This window comes from Bufo gargarizans, chromosome 2, assembly GCF_014858855.1.
Source record: "Bufo gargarizans isolate SCDJY-AF-19 chromosome 2, ASM1485885v1, whole genome shotgun sequence".
Taxonomy (NCBI): domain Eukaryota; kingdom Metazoa; phylum Chordata; class Amphibia; order Anura; family Bufonidae; genus Bufo; species Bufo gargarizans.
In genome coordinates, this window is record NC_058081.1 from 121512459 (window position 1) to 121529458 (window position 17000).

The 17000-nt window shown below is 45.2% G+C and overlaps 1 protein-coding gene across 1 annotated transcript in view; it reads left to right on the top strand.

Moving 5' to 3' along the window:
- The first annotated feature begins 248 nt into the window (after positions 1-248).
- RGMA (repulsive guidance molecule BMP co-receptor a) overlaps positions 249-17000 on the top strand; it is a 35702-nt gene continuing 18950 nt past the window's right edge. Inside the window, exon 1 of the mRNA XM_044283196.1 lies at positions 249-360. Within this exon, the coding sequence (XP_044139131.1) occupies positions 347-360 (14 nt within the window). The 5' untranslated portion in view covers positions 249-346. The remainder of the gene's footprint in view (positions 361-17000) is intronic.

Genomic DNA, 17000 nt, shown 5'->3' on the forward strand with positions numbered 1-17000 from the left:
CTGAATAGGACAGGCTCAGCACTGCTGCATCATTCCCCTGACAGCTGAATAGGACAGGCTCAGCACTGCTGCATCATTCCCCTGACAGCTGAATAGGACAGGCTCAGCACTGCTGCTTATCAGCAACCCTGTTGCATGTTTTAAACTCAGTCTATTTGCATTTGACAAACTCAGCTCAGCTCCATCAGCGCTGGCCGGCTCATCCCCCAGTGCCCGGCTGCAGGGGGAGGAGCTGAGGGAGCGGCGGCGGCAGCAGTCAGTGCCCGGCAGACGGTGTGCGCGCCGTGCCCCCATATGAGCGCTGGATACATCCTATGGGAGGCTGGCCCCAGGCTTGGGCAGGCTCATGAAGCCGACAAGGTGAGTGGCACACGGGCGCCTAATTCCGCTTCTCCATAGCTTCTCAATGCTGAGAGCCAACTTACCATGGACTGGCAGGGAAGGGGGCAGTTGGATGTACATTTAACCCTTCACTTGCGCGAGGTTATCTGCCCAGAACCCTGCCGTGCGGGTATTCCCGTGCATCCTAGCTCCCCCATAGACCGTGGCTGTACAGGAGTCTGCAGGGCATGGAAGGAGCGTGGCACAGGTACCCCCAGTCTATGGCATGCCCCCGGCTGTGCAGGTAGATGGCAGCCTACCATAATGGCATTATTACTATATGTCCAGATATCACTCCCTGGGAGCTCATTGTAAAATCACATAACAAATTCAGCTCGGCTACAACTTTGTGTTGATACCAATGAGATGAAGCATGCGGTAAGTATAGAGCAGACATGTGTATAGCCTGTCAGGTGTCTAGAGCTGATATGTCTGTCAGTAATGGTTTGTAATCTATGTATCTAATATCTCATATCTGTCTGTCTGTCTATTATCTATCATCTATATCAAATCTATCCATCGATTTATTCTATCTATCTATCTAACGTGCTGGATAATCCTCTATATAATCTATGTTCTGGATAATCCTGTTTATAATCTATGTTCTGGATAATCCTCTATATAATCTATGTACTGGATAATCCTCTATATAATCTATGTTCTGGATAATCCTCTATATAATCTATGTTCTGGATAATCCTCTATATAATCTATGTTCTGGATAATTATATAATCTATGTTCTGGATAATTATATAATCTATGTTCTGGATAATCCTCTATATAATCTATGTTCTGCATAATCCTCTATAATCTATGTTCTGCATAATCCTCTATAATCTATGTTCAGGATAATTATATAATCTATGTTCTGGATAATTATATAATCTATGTTCTGGATAATCCTCTATATAATCTATGTTCTGAATAATCCTCTATATAATCTATGTGCTGTTTCTGTGCACCCCGTTCTCCATGGACCTACCTTCTTCTGTCCCATAGCTCAGGGTGGACATAGACCTCCCTCCCAGGTAACCAGATACCGGACAGATCTTTCCTCTGACGCCATCATACACGTAGAGATTATTTTACAATCAAAGGTTTTCCTGGGGGACATTTGCTTTATTATATTGAAGTTCTTGCCCAGTCCACCATTGCCATCTCTGGCCAGTTTAACCCTTTCTTATATATACCTGCTGTCTCTTCAGCGCAGCCATCTATCTGATAAACGCCATTAGTATTCATTAACTAGAGTTGTCGTATTCCCTATGGCTCTGCCCAGTCTCTGGCAATAAACCCTTGCGGGGGGAATTCTGAAGGACGTCATGACTCGTTCTAGGAAGGCGAATTCTGTACGTATATCCCTATAGATGTCCCCAGTGTGGTGTCTGTATAGTGACTGACTGGTCTCGCATCATCCTGGGCGCTGTCGGATGCCATCTATATATCATATCAATTGGTTGGGGCTTTACGTGAGCCTCTTGCCTACAGGAGGATAAAATAACGAAACCGTTTTACCGTGAATCTGTCAGACGGTGAACACACACATGTATCACCATAAAGCCGCCAGCTCCATTCATCTTGATCAACATGTCTACGGTAATTTAATTACCGCATGAAAACTGCACCGTGGGAGGACTTTCCTCTGTTCCCGTTCCTATTGTTTTACCCCCTGAAACCTCCGGAGTAAGAGGACGTCTGAGAATATATTCTGATCTAGATTGCGGAATATTAGAGAGATTTGTCACTTTTATTTTTCCCCAGAAAAGGTGGCGGAGCAGCAGGTGGTGTCATTGGATTCATTAGATGCTTAACGAATCCCCTGTCTGGGAATATCCTGCACGACATCCACAATTCAGCAGAAGCGTGCGCGCTGTGTGGATGATAGCGCAAATCTTAGAGATTTCACTGTTTCAGAAGCAGGTTTAGGGTTCATAGCGCCACCTGCTGCTCATAATCAGTGTGACCAGCACTGATCACTAGCAAAATATAGAATCTATCTTCTAGGCAAAGTAAGAACGCAAGAGGAAACATTAAGAATATGAACGTGCCGCCCCCAGAAAACATAGCAAAGCCATCTTCATTCGCGGGGCTCCACCAATGCTCTTCAGGACGCAGCTAATCAATACACAAGGTGCCATTGACAGCCCGCAGCAATGTCATTGCTGTCTACATGACGGCTGGGGCGTATTTGCACGGATATTGATTAACCCACAAAGTGACAGCCTACACCGTGTCCAGGTGTCAGCTGCACTCTAAAGATTAGCCTTCTAGTAAAGGCGATCACTTAATGTATGTCCGTCAGGAAGGTGCAAGGCAATCGCTTGCAAGTGTGGGAGGGTCATAAAAAGCCCTTGAAAATATTCTACATTTTTCAAACTAGCACCTGGATCTGAATACTTTTGTAATTGCATATCATTAAACATTTCGCATAGCCACCGAGTTATTCAATAAAACGTATCTGTACAGCGCCACCTGCTGTTTGTTCTTTTCCTTATTTCTCCGTCTCCCTCATTGAGGTGGTCGCACGTGCTCATTTTAAATCTTCAACTGCCGCCAACCATATATTCAGTTAGAACAGGGATCAGCAACCTCAAGCACTCCAGCTGTTCTGAAACTACAACTCCCAGAATCCTCCTTTCACTTCTATGGGAGTTACAAGAACAACCAAGTACGTGTGCATGCTGGGAGTTGCAGTTTCACAGCAGCTGGACTGCCGAAGGTTGCTGGTCCCTGTGTTAGAAGCTGTGGCGGTTACAGGGAAACAGCTACAGGACACGCCCCCTGTAAACCATAGATGTTCCCTGACTCCCCATCTACAGGTAGACTCCTTGCCATAGGGCAGTGGTCGCCAACCTTACATACACAAAGAGCCAAAAAAACAACAACTTATGACTACCAGGAGCCACAAGCTATACATTTACACACGAGTCACTGTATTTTTCGCCCTATGAGATGCACCAAGGTTTTAACAAAGAAAAATAAGATAAAAAAAAATATTTTTCATTCATTGGCAGAGAGAAAAAGAAAAAATATATTTTTCATCAGACCTCAGATCAGACTCCTAAATCAGATCCCCAATCCTCATCTGACCTACAATAAGATCCCCAAATCTCATGAAACCTCCAAAACAGACCCCCAATGCTCGGCTCAGACAACACAAATCATACTCCCAGTGTCAGACCCTCAGAGCTCAGATCTACCCTGCATGCTTAGATTCCCCCCCCCCCCCCATGCTCAGATCTCCCCCCTTCTCAGATCGGACCCCCATGCTTAGACCTGACCAACCCATGCTCAAACAAGACCCCCATGCTCAGATCTGCCCCCCATGCTCAGATCTGCACCCTCATGCTCAGATCTTCCCACTCATGCCCAGATCTTCCCACTCATGCCCAGATCAGACCCCCATGCTCAGTTCTATAATAAAAAAAAAATCTCTTCCCTCCCCTGATCAGGCACTGGGCTCCTGCTCGGGCACCTGCTGCTCTGCAGGTCTGACACGCTCTCCACTGTGACTTGATGAGCACAACGTCAGGTCATAGTGCGTGTCTCCACATACTACGTTCTCACCCTGTGTGCATCAGGACGTAGTGGAGAGTGAGCTGGAGCTGCAAAGTAGTAACAGTGCCCGATCAGGAAAAGAGATCTGAGCCTGGGGTGGAGAGTGAGCCGGCCTGACTGCTTCCCGGCTCCACAGCTAGCCGCACTTGAAGAAGCAAAGAGCCGCATGTGGCTCAAGAGCCACAGGTTGGCCACCCCTGCCATAGGGGCGAGGAACTCCCAGGAGAATCAATGACCGTTATCTAATAGTAGGACTCTATTTATGGTGTCTTCTGCACATGTCTCAGTCTTCATATTTACTTGCAGTAAAGTGACACATCCGGCAAGTATAAATTTGTTGAGCAGCACATGTTTTACATTACCGTAATTCATAAGCTTTCTAAGAATGCCTGGCACATCTGATGTCTTCTGTCAGCAGCACAGAAGGACAATCCGCAACTCTTCGGCTTTTATTAGACTTCACAGAATGCCTTGCCAGCCAAAGACTGGAAAAGCCTGGTGGGGCTTACAGTACTTTAGATGGTCATACATGGTGCAGGATTTCGTCCGGGACTGCGTAACCAAAGAGGGTTTTTGACATTGAGGAGGCAAAGCAAATGATATGATCCTTCTCCTCTGTAGAAAAGGTAGGGATCAGACCATCCCTGGTGTGTCAGTCTCACCATCATGACAGATGGTGAGAAGTCTCACCGTCATGAGTGTCAGGAAGACATCTGATGTCTCAAGGTGTTTTCTGATTAAACCCTTCTTTTTTATAGATTCTATCATGTCATGCTGAGCTGACTCAGGGGGTCCAACACTCAACACCTAGTTTTAACAGCACAGATTGCAGCTCTGGAGGATCGTGGGCGTATCTGGAGAATAAGAGTTCCTTCACGCGTGGCAGATTTTGTTGCACAATTTTCTGCGACTGAAAATCAGTTCCATTCAGTAGAAATGGAAATCACGTGGATTTCTGTAAGCCTCATTCAGATGAATCAAATTGATTTTCAGTCGCAGTAGTGAAATCTGTCGCATGTGAAGGAACCCTAAGCTGGTATCCAGCCTGTATAAAAAGGTGTTTCCAAACCAGACAGACGTCTTGGCAGAAGGGTAGACCTTTTCCCACCGTTGCCGTTAATAGCTATGGACAAGGTTTTGCCATAAACTAATTTGAGGAGCTGGCCGGGCAAGCTGCTGACAATATTTGTAGCCTTCTGTATTGTGGGTTTTGCAGTTTTTTGCACAATTACAATAGCAAACCGAGATCACTAATAAACGGTAATCACTTTAGACGTCAAGAATTGCTTCTGGATGCATTTTACATAATCTTTATTGAGAAAAGCAATGATTTCACACCGGCATGCCGGAGCAGACTACCGGATTACCATTAGTGGAGATGTGAACCTTCCCTTACTCCTTCATAGAAAAATGTAGAACTGGGCCAACGTTCACAGAAAGGTGTATCTGTCCTAATTACTGTCGTAGGGAAACATTTGATTCAGATGTCAAACCCCTTTTATTTGGTGTCCAGATAGGACACATTCTGGGGAGGCATCTGTAGTGTTGATTGAGCCACCCCCTCCATGATCAGAATTGTATATTGTGTATCTCTGGTATCTGGTAGACATATCTCCGGTACCTCCAAAAACCTTCACCGACATCTGTGGGACGTTAGCAGCTCTCATAATACGCCGCCCTTTTATTACAGTCATCATTTACGTGTTATTGTCCCTTGTAAGGGGTTAAATTTGGAGCTGAGGACCCAGTAGATCAGTGTTCTATGAGTCTACATGAAGCATCTTGTGGTTTCAGGCTGCACAACAACTCCACCTAGCGTAACCTCCGCGCTCGCTGGGAGCCAGGAGCAGCCGCTCGGTCCTGCTTCCATCTCCTGCATCGTGATAGTGTTTGAGATATGTTTCATGCACATATAAGGGTGTGATCTCCACAGTTCTGGCAGGGCTGACCACTGCCGTCTGCCAAACCCTGGAGTTTGAGTCAAGGTACAGCATAGTTCTACAATATTCTGTGATCATGGAAAAAACACCGGGTGCAGTTTCTGGAAGAAGCAAAATGTCCGTGAACCTGAAAAACCAGCTCTTCTGGGCTCTGAACTTTTCTTTTCAAACTCCAAAAATATGCGTTAGGGTATGGGAGTATATGATGTGTGCTGGCGAATGGGTTATCAGAGGGAGAGGCAACTGCATTGTGGGTACTACCCTGTGCAATAGGATGGCGCCTTACAAGTAATGAGGAGATGTAAATGCAAGATCTGGAGGTATCTATACGTCTATAGGTGGCTTTCACCTGGCCATTATAGAGAATCTGGACCTCCGGTGAGCCTGAATCACCATAGAACCCTATGGGTGTCTGAGTCCAGTTTGGCAGAAGTCTAAGGCCTCATGCACACAATCGTTGTTGTGTCCGTAGTTCTGTTTTCCGTGATTTTCTGCGGACCCATTGACTTTCAATGGGTCCGTGGAAAACTCGGCTAATGCACCGTTTGTCATCCGCGTCCGTGATCCGCGTTTCCAGTCCGTGAAAAAAACGAACAACGGTTCGCAGACCCATTTAAGTCAATGGGTCCGTGAAAAAAAAAGGAGGCACACAAGATTGTCGTCCGCGTACGTTTTCTTCCTATCATTTGCATGGCAAACTTGACTTAGATTTTTTTTTTACTTTCCTTCATGTCTGGAGATCCTCCAAAAATAAAGGAAGACACACGGAAACAAAAACGGACACGGATCACGGAACAACGGAACCCCTTTTTGCGGACCGCAAAAATATACTATCGTGTGCATGAGGCCTAAGGGTGCCTTCACGTGTGGCGTTATCCTATGGGGTTGAAAAGCGTCAATCCCAGCTCTGTGTTCCATTTTGCTGCCTAAATAATGATGTCTTGCCGAATCGCGAAAGCGCGAACGACCGCGTGCCCCCCGTGGCCCTATTGCGGCCCGCATACGGCAGGTCTACAATACACGGGCATCGGCCGCGTGCATATTAGGAAAAAGCAAAACGGAATGCCTCTTAAAGGCTTCTGTTTTGCATTCCGTCCTACAATTCCGTTATATTCCATTATAACTCTGTTATAACGGAACCTATAACGGAATTCAATAACGCCATTGCGAACCCGCCCCCGCCCCTGGTCTCGGTATTGCGGCTGTAAGACTACTTTCACACTGGCGTTTTGGCTTTCCGTTTGGGAGATCCGTTCAGGGCTCTCACAAGCGGTCCAAAACGGATCAGTTTTGCCCTAATGCATTCTGAATGTTGAAAGATCCGCTCAGAATGCATCAGTTTGCCTCCGTTCAGTCCCCATTCCGCTCTGGAGGCGGACACCAAAACGCTGCCTGCAGCGTTTTATTCTGTCCACAATGCGGTGTGGAGCAAGACGGATTTTCTCTGACACAATAGAAAACGGATCCGTCATGGCTATAGAAGACGTAATACAACTGGATCCGTTCATGACGGATGCATGGGGTTGTGTTATGGTAACGGAAGCGTTTTTGCAGATCCATGACGGATGTGAAAGTACCGTAGCAGACCATAACACGCGGCCATATTACGTCTGCCATTAGTGCTTAATGATTATCCAGAGAAAAAAATCCCGACCAGTTATCCCTCATTCTATGATTTATGTGCCCTTCGTGTTTCCGTGTGCGAATGTTGTTGGGTGTAACAATTATTACCGTGTTCAGGACGGTTGAAAGTCCACCTTATCTTCAGTATCACTGACTTGTAACTAGATCACACACACTCAGGTCCATAAAACTAGATGAGTCTGTTTCTGGGCCGCTCGGCAAAGAGAAGATCAAACTAGTATAGGAAACCGAAGTGGCAAGTGTCATCCACAATGTGACCGCTGCGCCTGCTCTGCTTTTATGGAGCTATTAAATCCGCTTTAGCCTGCAATTATTTTATACACGCGGTGTATCTAATAGGTCTGAGCAGACTTACCGTGTAGTTGCGGTTTCAGATCAAGCTAGCGGCTCACAGACAATCGCTCATTTATAACCTGGCAGGATAGCAGGCGAGCCTATCCATGTATTAGACTGCACTGTCTATTGAAGAGAGACAATGGTGCCGTAGATGTATAGAAATAGATTCACTAATGGGTCTGCACCAGAAATCTGCCTAAAAAATGGCGCAATTTTTTTCCGACATGCTCGACAAGGTGGTGGGGCTTAGTGAAAATGCAGTGGGGCTTCACGGTAGAGGGGAGAGGCTAAGATGCGCTGTTTTGCGTCAAAAATCTGCCACAATTCTGGCATCAAAATCTGTGTCAAAGTAAAGCAATATTTGGTTTAGGGCTCGTTCACACAACCGTATGGCTTTTTCTGTGTTTTGCGGGCTGTTTTTAACAGATCCGTTTTTCGTTTCAGTAGTGTTTCAGGTTCCGTTCCGTTTTCCGTATAGCATATACAGTATACAGTAATTACATCGAAAAAATTAGGCTGGGCATAACATTGTCAATAGAAGGTTCCGCAAAAATGGAATGGATACGGAAGACATACGGAGTACATTCCGCTCAGTTTTTTTTTTTGCGGACCCATTGACTTGAATGGAGCCACGGAACGTGATTTGAGGGCAATAATAATACATGTTCTATCTTTAAACGGAATGCATACGGAGTAAATTCCGTTTTTTTGCAGAATCATTGAAATGAATGGTTCCGTATATGGACCGTATACGGAACTCAAAAAAGGGCCCGTATACGGAACGCAAAAAAAGTTTGTGTGAACGAGCCCTTAGAATCAGAGAATAGTGTCTATCCCTGCACCACATCTAGCATCCAGCCTGAGCCCCTGTAATAAATCTGGTGCAGGTCTAGACAGCCGGTCTAAGCGTACGCCAACTATAGGATTATAAAATGTCAGCCATTTTGTTAAGATTGTCTGAACATTTTCATTGCTAATTCACATAAATATGGCTAACCTCCAGCTAGCAAGCAAAATATCCAAGGCTTCTTTCACACTAGCGTTAGGCTTGTCCGGCAGGCTGTGCTGCGGTTTTTGTCCGTCCGCCTCTCGGCATGTTTGTTGTGCTGCAGCTGCATCTCCCGCCCGTCCCCATTATAGTGAATGGGGCCGGGCTGGACTTCCGGCAACACACGTGTACAAGCGTTAGTACGGATCCGGCAGGCGATTCCCCTGTCGTGAACAGCCTGCCGGACAATCCTAACGCCAGTGTGAAAGAAGCCTAACCTGAGTCTGAGTCAGTATTAGCTGTTTTATTTCGGCAGTATATCTACGTAGCTTGAATGGCAGACGTGTAGCTTGAAGTTCCTGGGCCTTTTTGGAAATTGTGGACCACTGTCCCCTAAGGCTGCGTGACTGAATTGTTTTGGGGTAACCTATGCTACAGTCATTAGTAGCTGGATCCAGGAACTTGGTGGAAACTGATAAGAAGAAGCCTTTCTGTCTCAGTTAGATCACTTTTACATATAGAGGGCTTAGGGCCACCAAATATGGTTTATTTGTATTATTGTCACCTAAGGGTTCATGCACACGACCATATGTATTTTGCAGTCCGCAAAAAAAGGATCCACAAAAAATACGGATGACGTCCATGTGCATTCCGTATTTTGCGGAACGGAACAGCTGGCCCCTAATAGAACAGTACCATCCTTGTCAATAATAGGACATGTTCTATTTTTTGGTGGAATGGAAATACGGACATACAGAAATGGAATGCACGTGGAGTAACTTCCATTTTTTTTTTTTGCGGACCCATTGAAATGAATAGTTCTGCATACGGTCCACAAAAACCCCCGGAATGGACACGGAAAGAAAATACGTTTGTGTGCATGAGCCTGTACGCTGGACATTTTTCCACTTGGCGCTTCCTAAAGTTGACTCACTACCTTCGTGATGGAAGCCTGTAAGATGGGGCCAGGCTGCTGTGGACGTGCGCCACCTTTATGTTGTTGCTTGTAGGGTAAGTAAAGTTGCCGTTTAGACAGTATTTACATTGTTTGGATAACTTCATTGCCCAAACCTGTCAAACCTGTCAATAGCGCAACTAACTAACCAGAACATCATAACTTCCCCTCCGCCTTTTCAAAAATAGAGCATTGCCTAGGGATTTGGCAGTGTGGGCAAATCTCAGAGGCGTTAAATCCCCTCAACCACCAATGGTTAAAACCCATTTAAGTCCTATTTGATTCTTTGTGGTTCTTGCAGCATTACAAGGATTATTTATGGAAAGTTTTCCCACAATTTCCCAATAAGGTTACCCAGTCACTTTAGTTTAAGAAGTCATAGATGTAAAATCAGACTTCTCATTGTGGCTCAGTCCTAATCTAAATCCCCATGTCATATCAGTTCTCCTTAATTCTAATTTTTATTTTAGATTTTTTATTTTTTTTTGTATACACTTATATATCTGTATGATCACAAGTTCTTGGAATGCCCTCAAAAGAGAGGTTCTCCTATAGTATTGCATTGCATAAGAGAAACCAGTAACATAAACCACAGAAATGATATTTATTAGTGTGTGGGAGCTCTAATCTAGAGCGCTTAAGTCCTACAATTTGTAATTTGTAAATCGGGCAGCTAAATGGAGGCTTGTAAAACCAGACAATCAAAACTCATTTGTAGCCTTCCTCTGTAGCTCCTGCCTTTTTTTTCTCTAGAAATTGAGATAATTTTTTCCCCTGCTTCTAATGCACCTAGAATTCAATGCATTTTACAAGCCTCGTAAACCTCACCTACATTTTATGAGAAGATAGATCCCGTCAACTTCCAGGTGGCTCATCTCACTTATTTTCCGCTTTATGTTTTTACAAGAGCTTGAGCGCAGGCACTGAGGGGTATGTGCATACACACTAATTTGTCTTCTTGGAGATTTGTTTAATTTTACACAGAACAGGACTTGCCTACACCTTCCTCTGACCCGGTGTGCTCAGTGGGGGAAGTGATAAAGCCGTGAAGAATAGGAGTTGAGGAAAAGTTCCACTCATGACATAATCTAGAGACTACTTTATGTTCCTGTTCATATGAGTCAAGACATGCTAAAAAAAAATCCTTCGCTTTACCTGTCCATTTGGATGAAGACATCCATGTCTTAAGACAAAGTCTTCTTGGTTGATGGGAATTTTTTTTATTTACTCATGGAATGCAATATTTTCTGGAGGTTCCTGTTGATAAAGTAGTTACCATGGAGGTAGAATGTTTCCTTGACTTCCTCAGATGCTTTTAAGTCTAGAATATCTCTTTGAAAGGGGTCATCCCACCATTTTTGAACAGTTTTTATGCTCGTACTTACATTGGGGACTTACATCTCTTTCTGTGGGTGGGCAGCAGCTCACATGAAACAATCTAGCACCTGCATCTCCCAGGATGATTTGCAATTAGCCCCTTGCTCCTCTGCATAGTAAATAGTTCTTCACATATAGCCACAGAGATACATATGGTACTGTAATGCCCCCACAATTTCCTTCTGGATTGTCTAGAAAGAGATATAGCTATATACATGAAGGAATTTGAAGCAAGAATGAATGAATGAAAGGTGTCTGGATTCCATCATTATGAGATTCCATTTTGAATTTCCAGGAAGGCCAAGCGGAGTGAATACTTTTATAGCTACTCAGAGACCGTTTCGGCATGGAAGTTCATGTACGACCCCTAACCCTGCACCTACGCCTTTGTAGGCACTATATATGGGCAAATCTGACATCTTCTGGTATCTGTGAAGACATATGCTCTTCTTATATGTGGAAGAGTCAAGTAATGACTCAATTTCCCAGATGACATTACCCATAGCCCTCATCTAACAATCATGCCAAATGTTGTACATGAATTTGATTCTAAGACACATTCCGATTGCCGCCGAGTGAAAGCTCCTGTGTCTGATTAATCACTCACGTACTTGTTAATGGAATGGGATGACATGGTGCTTATCTTTCCTTACCATGGACTTGCTTTTATCAGCTCTCTGTATAACATATTTATAAATGTTTATGACAAAAGCCTGGTCAAAATTATTCATCTTACCTTGATTTGACACTTCTCCTCGTTAACCCGTACATTTCCAAGGGGCCCTGTAGGAATATTGCAGGGTGTACAAAACTTATGATCGCCAAGAACTGTTAGAAAGGAAGTTACTTGAAGAACTGCAATCATCCTTAAAGTACTTTCTGGTGTTGTTGCCAGTGCACCCATGTTGGGGCAACCTAACAGCTAACTAAGCACGCCTCCGAAATAAGAAACAGTGTTTGTGAGTGGAGATATGATGATCTGAGATCTTAACCAACTATGGATGCCAACACTTAAAAATTGTTGATTATCAAGGTGTAGAGCATGCCCAGTTACCCAACACAGATCTTACCATCTACTTTGACTCTCAAAGCCCCTTGTGATATCTCCATAAGACCTCTTTCACACGACCGTATGGCTTTTTCAGTGTTTTGCGGGCCGTTTTTTCCGGATCCGTATCTGTATAGACTAGGGCAGGGATCAGCAACCTTTCACACTCCAGCTGCTGTGAAACTACAACTCCCAGCAACCAAACATGCTCGGCTGTTCTTCTAACTCCCACAGAAGTGAATAAAGTATTGTGGGAGGTGTAGTTTCTGAACAACTGGAGTGCCGGAGGTTGCTAATCCCTGGACTATGCATTGAAATATCAATATTATTTCAATACTTTGATGCTCTTTTCTTTTCAATACTGACACTGTCAATATCTCAGCGGTAAGCTTAGTAGCAGGTCCAACTGAGAGAGAGATTTATCAAACTGGTGTAAAGTAGTACTGGCTTAGTTGCCCCTAGCAACCAATCAGATTTCACTTTTCATTTTTCACTGCTCCTTTGGAAAATGAAAGATGGAATCTGATTGGTTTCTGTGGGAAACTAAGCCAGTACTACTTTACACCAGTTTGATCAATCTCCCCATAGCGTGCACATTACCCGGCACTAGTCATGTTTTGTCAGAGGTCACACGTCTGTGGCAGGAGAGAAGGAAGGAGAGCGTCTCTCCCTTCTCAATGTGATGCAGTGGGCAAACAGGTGCAGTGCTCTCCTTTCGTCTCCACTGCCACTAATTTAGGGGGGGGGGCGTACCCAAACCTTCCTCATGGCGTACATAATGATCTGATACTCTCAGTATTAATTCTAAAACATCAGGTACTTATGCCCCTGGCCAGCAGCCGCGGGTCTGTCCTGAATTCCACTGTATCACGGTCCTCTGTATGGTGCAGGACAGTATTTTATGCTGCACTGTGGTGTTTGGTTTTGCTGAGGCGGTATTTTGTGCTGCACTACGGTATTGCTGGCCCCGCCTACTTTTGTTGTCTCTGCCTACTTGTGGCTTGGGTTGCCCCGCCTTCTGTCAGTTTGGATCCGCCTACAACATGGGGCCACTTTTAAGCATCATGCACACGTCCGTGGAACACCGACCATGAGATACCGGCCTGGATTCCTGCTGAGTGCAGGAGCGCACGGCGTCATTGGTTGCTATGACGCCGTGCGCCCGCTGCTGCACAGTAATACACTTATATTATCTATACGAGTGTATTACTGTACAGCAGCGGCGGCACGAAGCGCACGGCGTCATAGCAACCAATTCCATGTCCGTTCCGCTTTTTTGGGCTGCCCATATGCGGAACCATTCACTTAAATGGGGCAGCATATAAAACTGAAATTACTCTTATGTCCGTTCTGCAAAAAAAAATAATGTCCTATTATTGTCCTCTTAACGGACAAGGATAGGACTGTTTTATTATGGCCAAGCTGTTCCGTTCCACAAAATTTGGAATGCAAACGGACGTTATCCATATTTTTTGTCTTCAGTGAAAAACGGACACACCACGGATGCAATCGTTTTTTTGACACAATAAAAGCACACAGAGCTATGGGAACTGGGTATTGCGGATGTGCTAGCGGCCATCTAGCAACCCATGTCCTCAGCTCTATACCCAAAATCCCGATGACAGGTTCCCTTTAAAGAAAACCTACCCTTGAATGCACAAAAAGTGTTCTATGTATGCTATATAGTCACCAAATACAACAATGTCTACATCCTAAGGCCTCTTGCCCACGAACGTAAGGGCTCATTGCTGCGCTCCGCAATTCACTAGCTGTGGGGCAGCCGCATGCGGATTGCGGACCCATTCACTTGAATGGGGACCATGATCCGTCCGTTTCGCAAAAAGATAGAACAGGTTCTATTTTTTTGCGCAACAGAAGCATGGAATGGAACCCCACGAAAGCACTCCGTAGTGCTTCCGTGGGGTTCGTTCCGTGCTTCCGTTCCGCACCACAGCTCCGGATTAGTAGTGTTTCCTGATCCGTTCAGTTTTTCCATTCCGTTTTTCAGTATGGCATATATAGTATATAGAATGCATTAGGATAAAACTGATCAGTTTTTTTCCAGTATTGAGCCCCTAGGACTGAACTGAATACTGGAAAAGAAAAACGCTAGTGTGAAAGTACCCTAAGTCAATGGGGACGGATCTATTTTCACCGACACAATCTGGCACAATAGAAAACGGATCTGTCCTCCATTGACTTTCAGTGGTGTTAAAGACGGTTCCGTCTTGGCTATCTTCAAGATAATACAAACGGATCCGTTCTGAACAGATGCAGACGGTTGTATTATCTGAACGGTTCCGTCCATGACGGATCTGCACAAAACGCAAGTGTGAAAGTAGCCTTACATGCAGACCTTTAGCACGTAGGTATTGCACCTCACCCAGAACACCTGCACTCTCTGGCACCAAACCGATGAAGGCCCCCGGAGGCTGTTCTCTGAACTGCCTGCTCCCGGTGACCGCATTTGTTTCAGACTGGCTCGCGGCACAGGCACAGGTAAGGACTACCTGTGCCTCGCCAGACTTGTCATTTAAGATGGCAGCCCGCATATGTTCGCGGGCGAACACGGCGAACTGGCCATCCCTGATAATTGGCTCTCCACTGCCCCACCTGTCAGCATGGTGGTGCAATATACTCTGTCCCTAGCGAGCACCAGACTCTTCCACCATACTTCCCCAGAAGACTCTCAGTCCACACAGGCACAGTTATACCACAAATGTGCCCTGTTGTTCAGCCAGAATAAAAACAACATATATAGAAGTTTATACAGAGAAAAATTCAAATATTCAATAAAGGAAGTCCACTTTAAAGAGCATGCGGCTATTGTCACAGGGTGCTTGAGCAGCAGTCCTTTATCTGCATATGGGGGAACTCCGTTCACCCTTGCTTCACACTGCAGACACAGCCTTTCCGGCATAGAATGACAGGAATCGGCCGGACAAAAAACGTATTTGTCCGGCTGATTCTCGGCATATTTGCCAGGTTGCAGCTGGATCTCGGCCGGAGCCCATTATTATCTTACAAATATACCTTCCGCTGTACTTTGGTCCCTGGAGCGGACTGTACAGAGTTGGGTATGTGTACATAGATCTCTGAGTATGTATGCAGTGTGACAAGAGAGTGATACAAAAAAAAGGATCTGTCCGTGCAGTGTTTAGGCTACTTTCACACTAGCGTTTTTGTTTTCCGGTATTCAGTTCCGTCCTAGGGGCTCAATACCAAAAAAAACGGATCAGTTTTATCCTAATGCATTCTGAATGGAGAGCATTTCATTCAGGATGCATCAGTTCAGTCCCTCTTACGTTTTTGGGACGGAGAAAATACAGAAGCATGCTGCAGTTTTCTCTCTGTCCAAAAATACTGATCACTTGCTGGAATGCAGGATCCGGCATTAATTTACATTGAAGTGTATTAGTGCCGGATCCGGCATTAAGTGTTCCGGCAAAACGGATCCGGCTTTCCGGTCTGCTCATGTGCAGACCTTTAAAAATGCAAAAAATAAAAATAATACAGATCCTTTTTTCCGGACGACACCGGAGAGAAGGATCCGGTATTGCAATGCATTTGTCAGACGGATCCGTCTCACAAATGCATCAGCTTGCGACCGGATTGCCGGATCTGCCTGCCGGAATCCTCTGCCGCAAGTGTGAAAGTACCCTTAGAAATTCAGCACTGTGTATTAGATGTGTTACCTGGGGCACCTTCCCTAGTATGGAGAATGCCTGAAGAATACGACCACAATCCTGCATCACAGCCGTGGCCATATCTTCTTTGTATTTGTGGCCAAAGTAAAACACTGCAGAGAGAAGAGTGTGAAATCTCCAGGATATTAATGGAGAAAGCAGACATATGACATCACTCGGCTGTAACCTGGAACAAGAACACTTTGCAGATGGAAAAGAGGAACGGTTATCTCATCAAACAATGTGCGGTAAAACTAACACACCAAGGAGTGGACATGGTGTTCTCAATGAAGAAAGCCAGATGTAGCAGAGCTGTATTTGTTGTGTGATCCCTATGAAATTGAAAGAATCTATACTTCTTATCCTTGAGACTGCCTTCATACAGACTGCAATAGGCACTGTACCCTGTATACTGAAGACACATGTGGACAAGGAGTGGGCTCACAGAGGAGTTTTGGGCTTGTATCTGACAAATGCATGTGAATAAGTTCTGCGTAATGTTAAAGGCATTGTCCAGAAATTTAAAAATGGCTGTTTTATTCCAAGAACAGCTACACACCTGTCCATGGGCATTGCAGTTTTGCTCCTTTGAAGTGAATGGGGCTGAGCTGTAATACCCTACACAACCTGTGGACAGGGGTGGCGCTGTGTTTGGAAGAAAGCAGCCATCTTTTTTCTAGTCCTGGAGAACCCCATTTTAAACTCTGGAGGACACTGGGCTGCATTGAATGTAGTGCTAACTTGGATCTGGTGCATTGGGTTTTACCTGCAGTCCTATGTAAAACCACCTCACTATGCCCTGCTACAAACGGATTTTGTTCCGTCAGTTGGTTACACCAGGGTGACCTGTCATGGGTATAGTGTGTGCTTAGTGTTGCTGGATGTGTGAGGAGGAGGAGGAAGCTCTGCCGGTGCCGCCTCCTAGCTGGGGGTGGGAAGGAGAGGGGAGCTGCACTCATTGGCAGGGAGCAGCCCTGATTGATGGCCCCTGTGGAGGGAGGGAGTGCACTGGGAGTGTGAGCCTTCATTGCAGTGTGCTCATGTCTGCTGGAGTGTGATATATTCTCTCTCTTCTCTTTTTCTTGA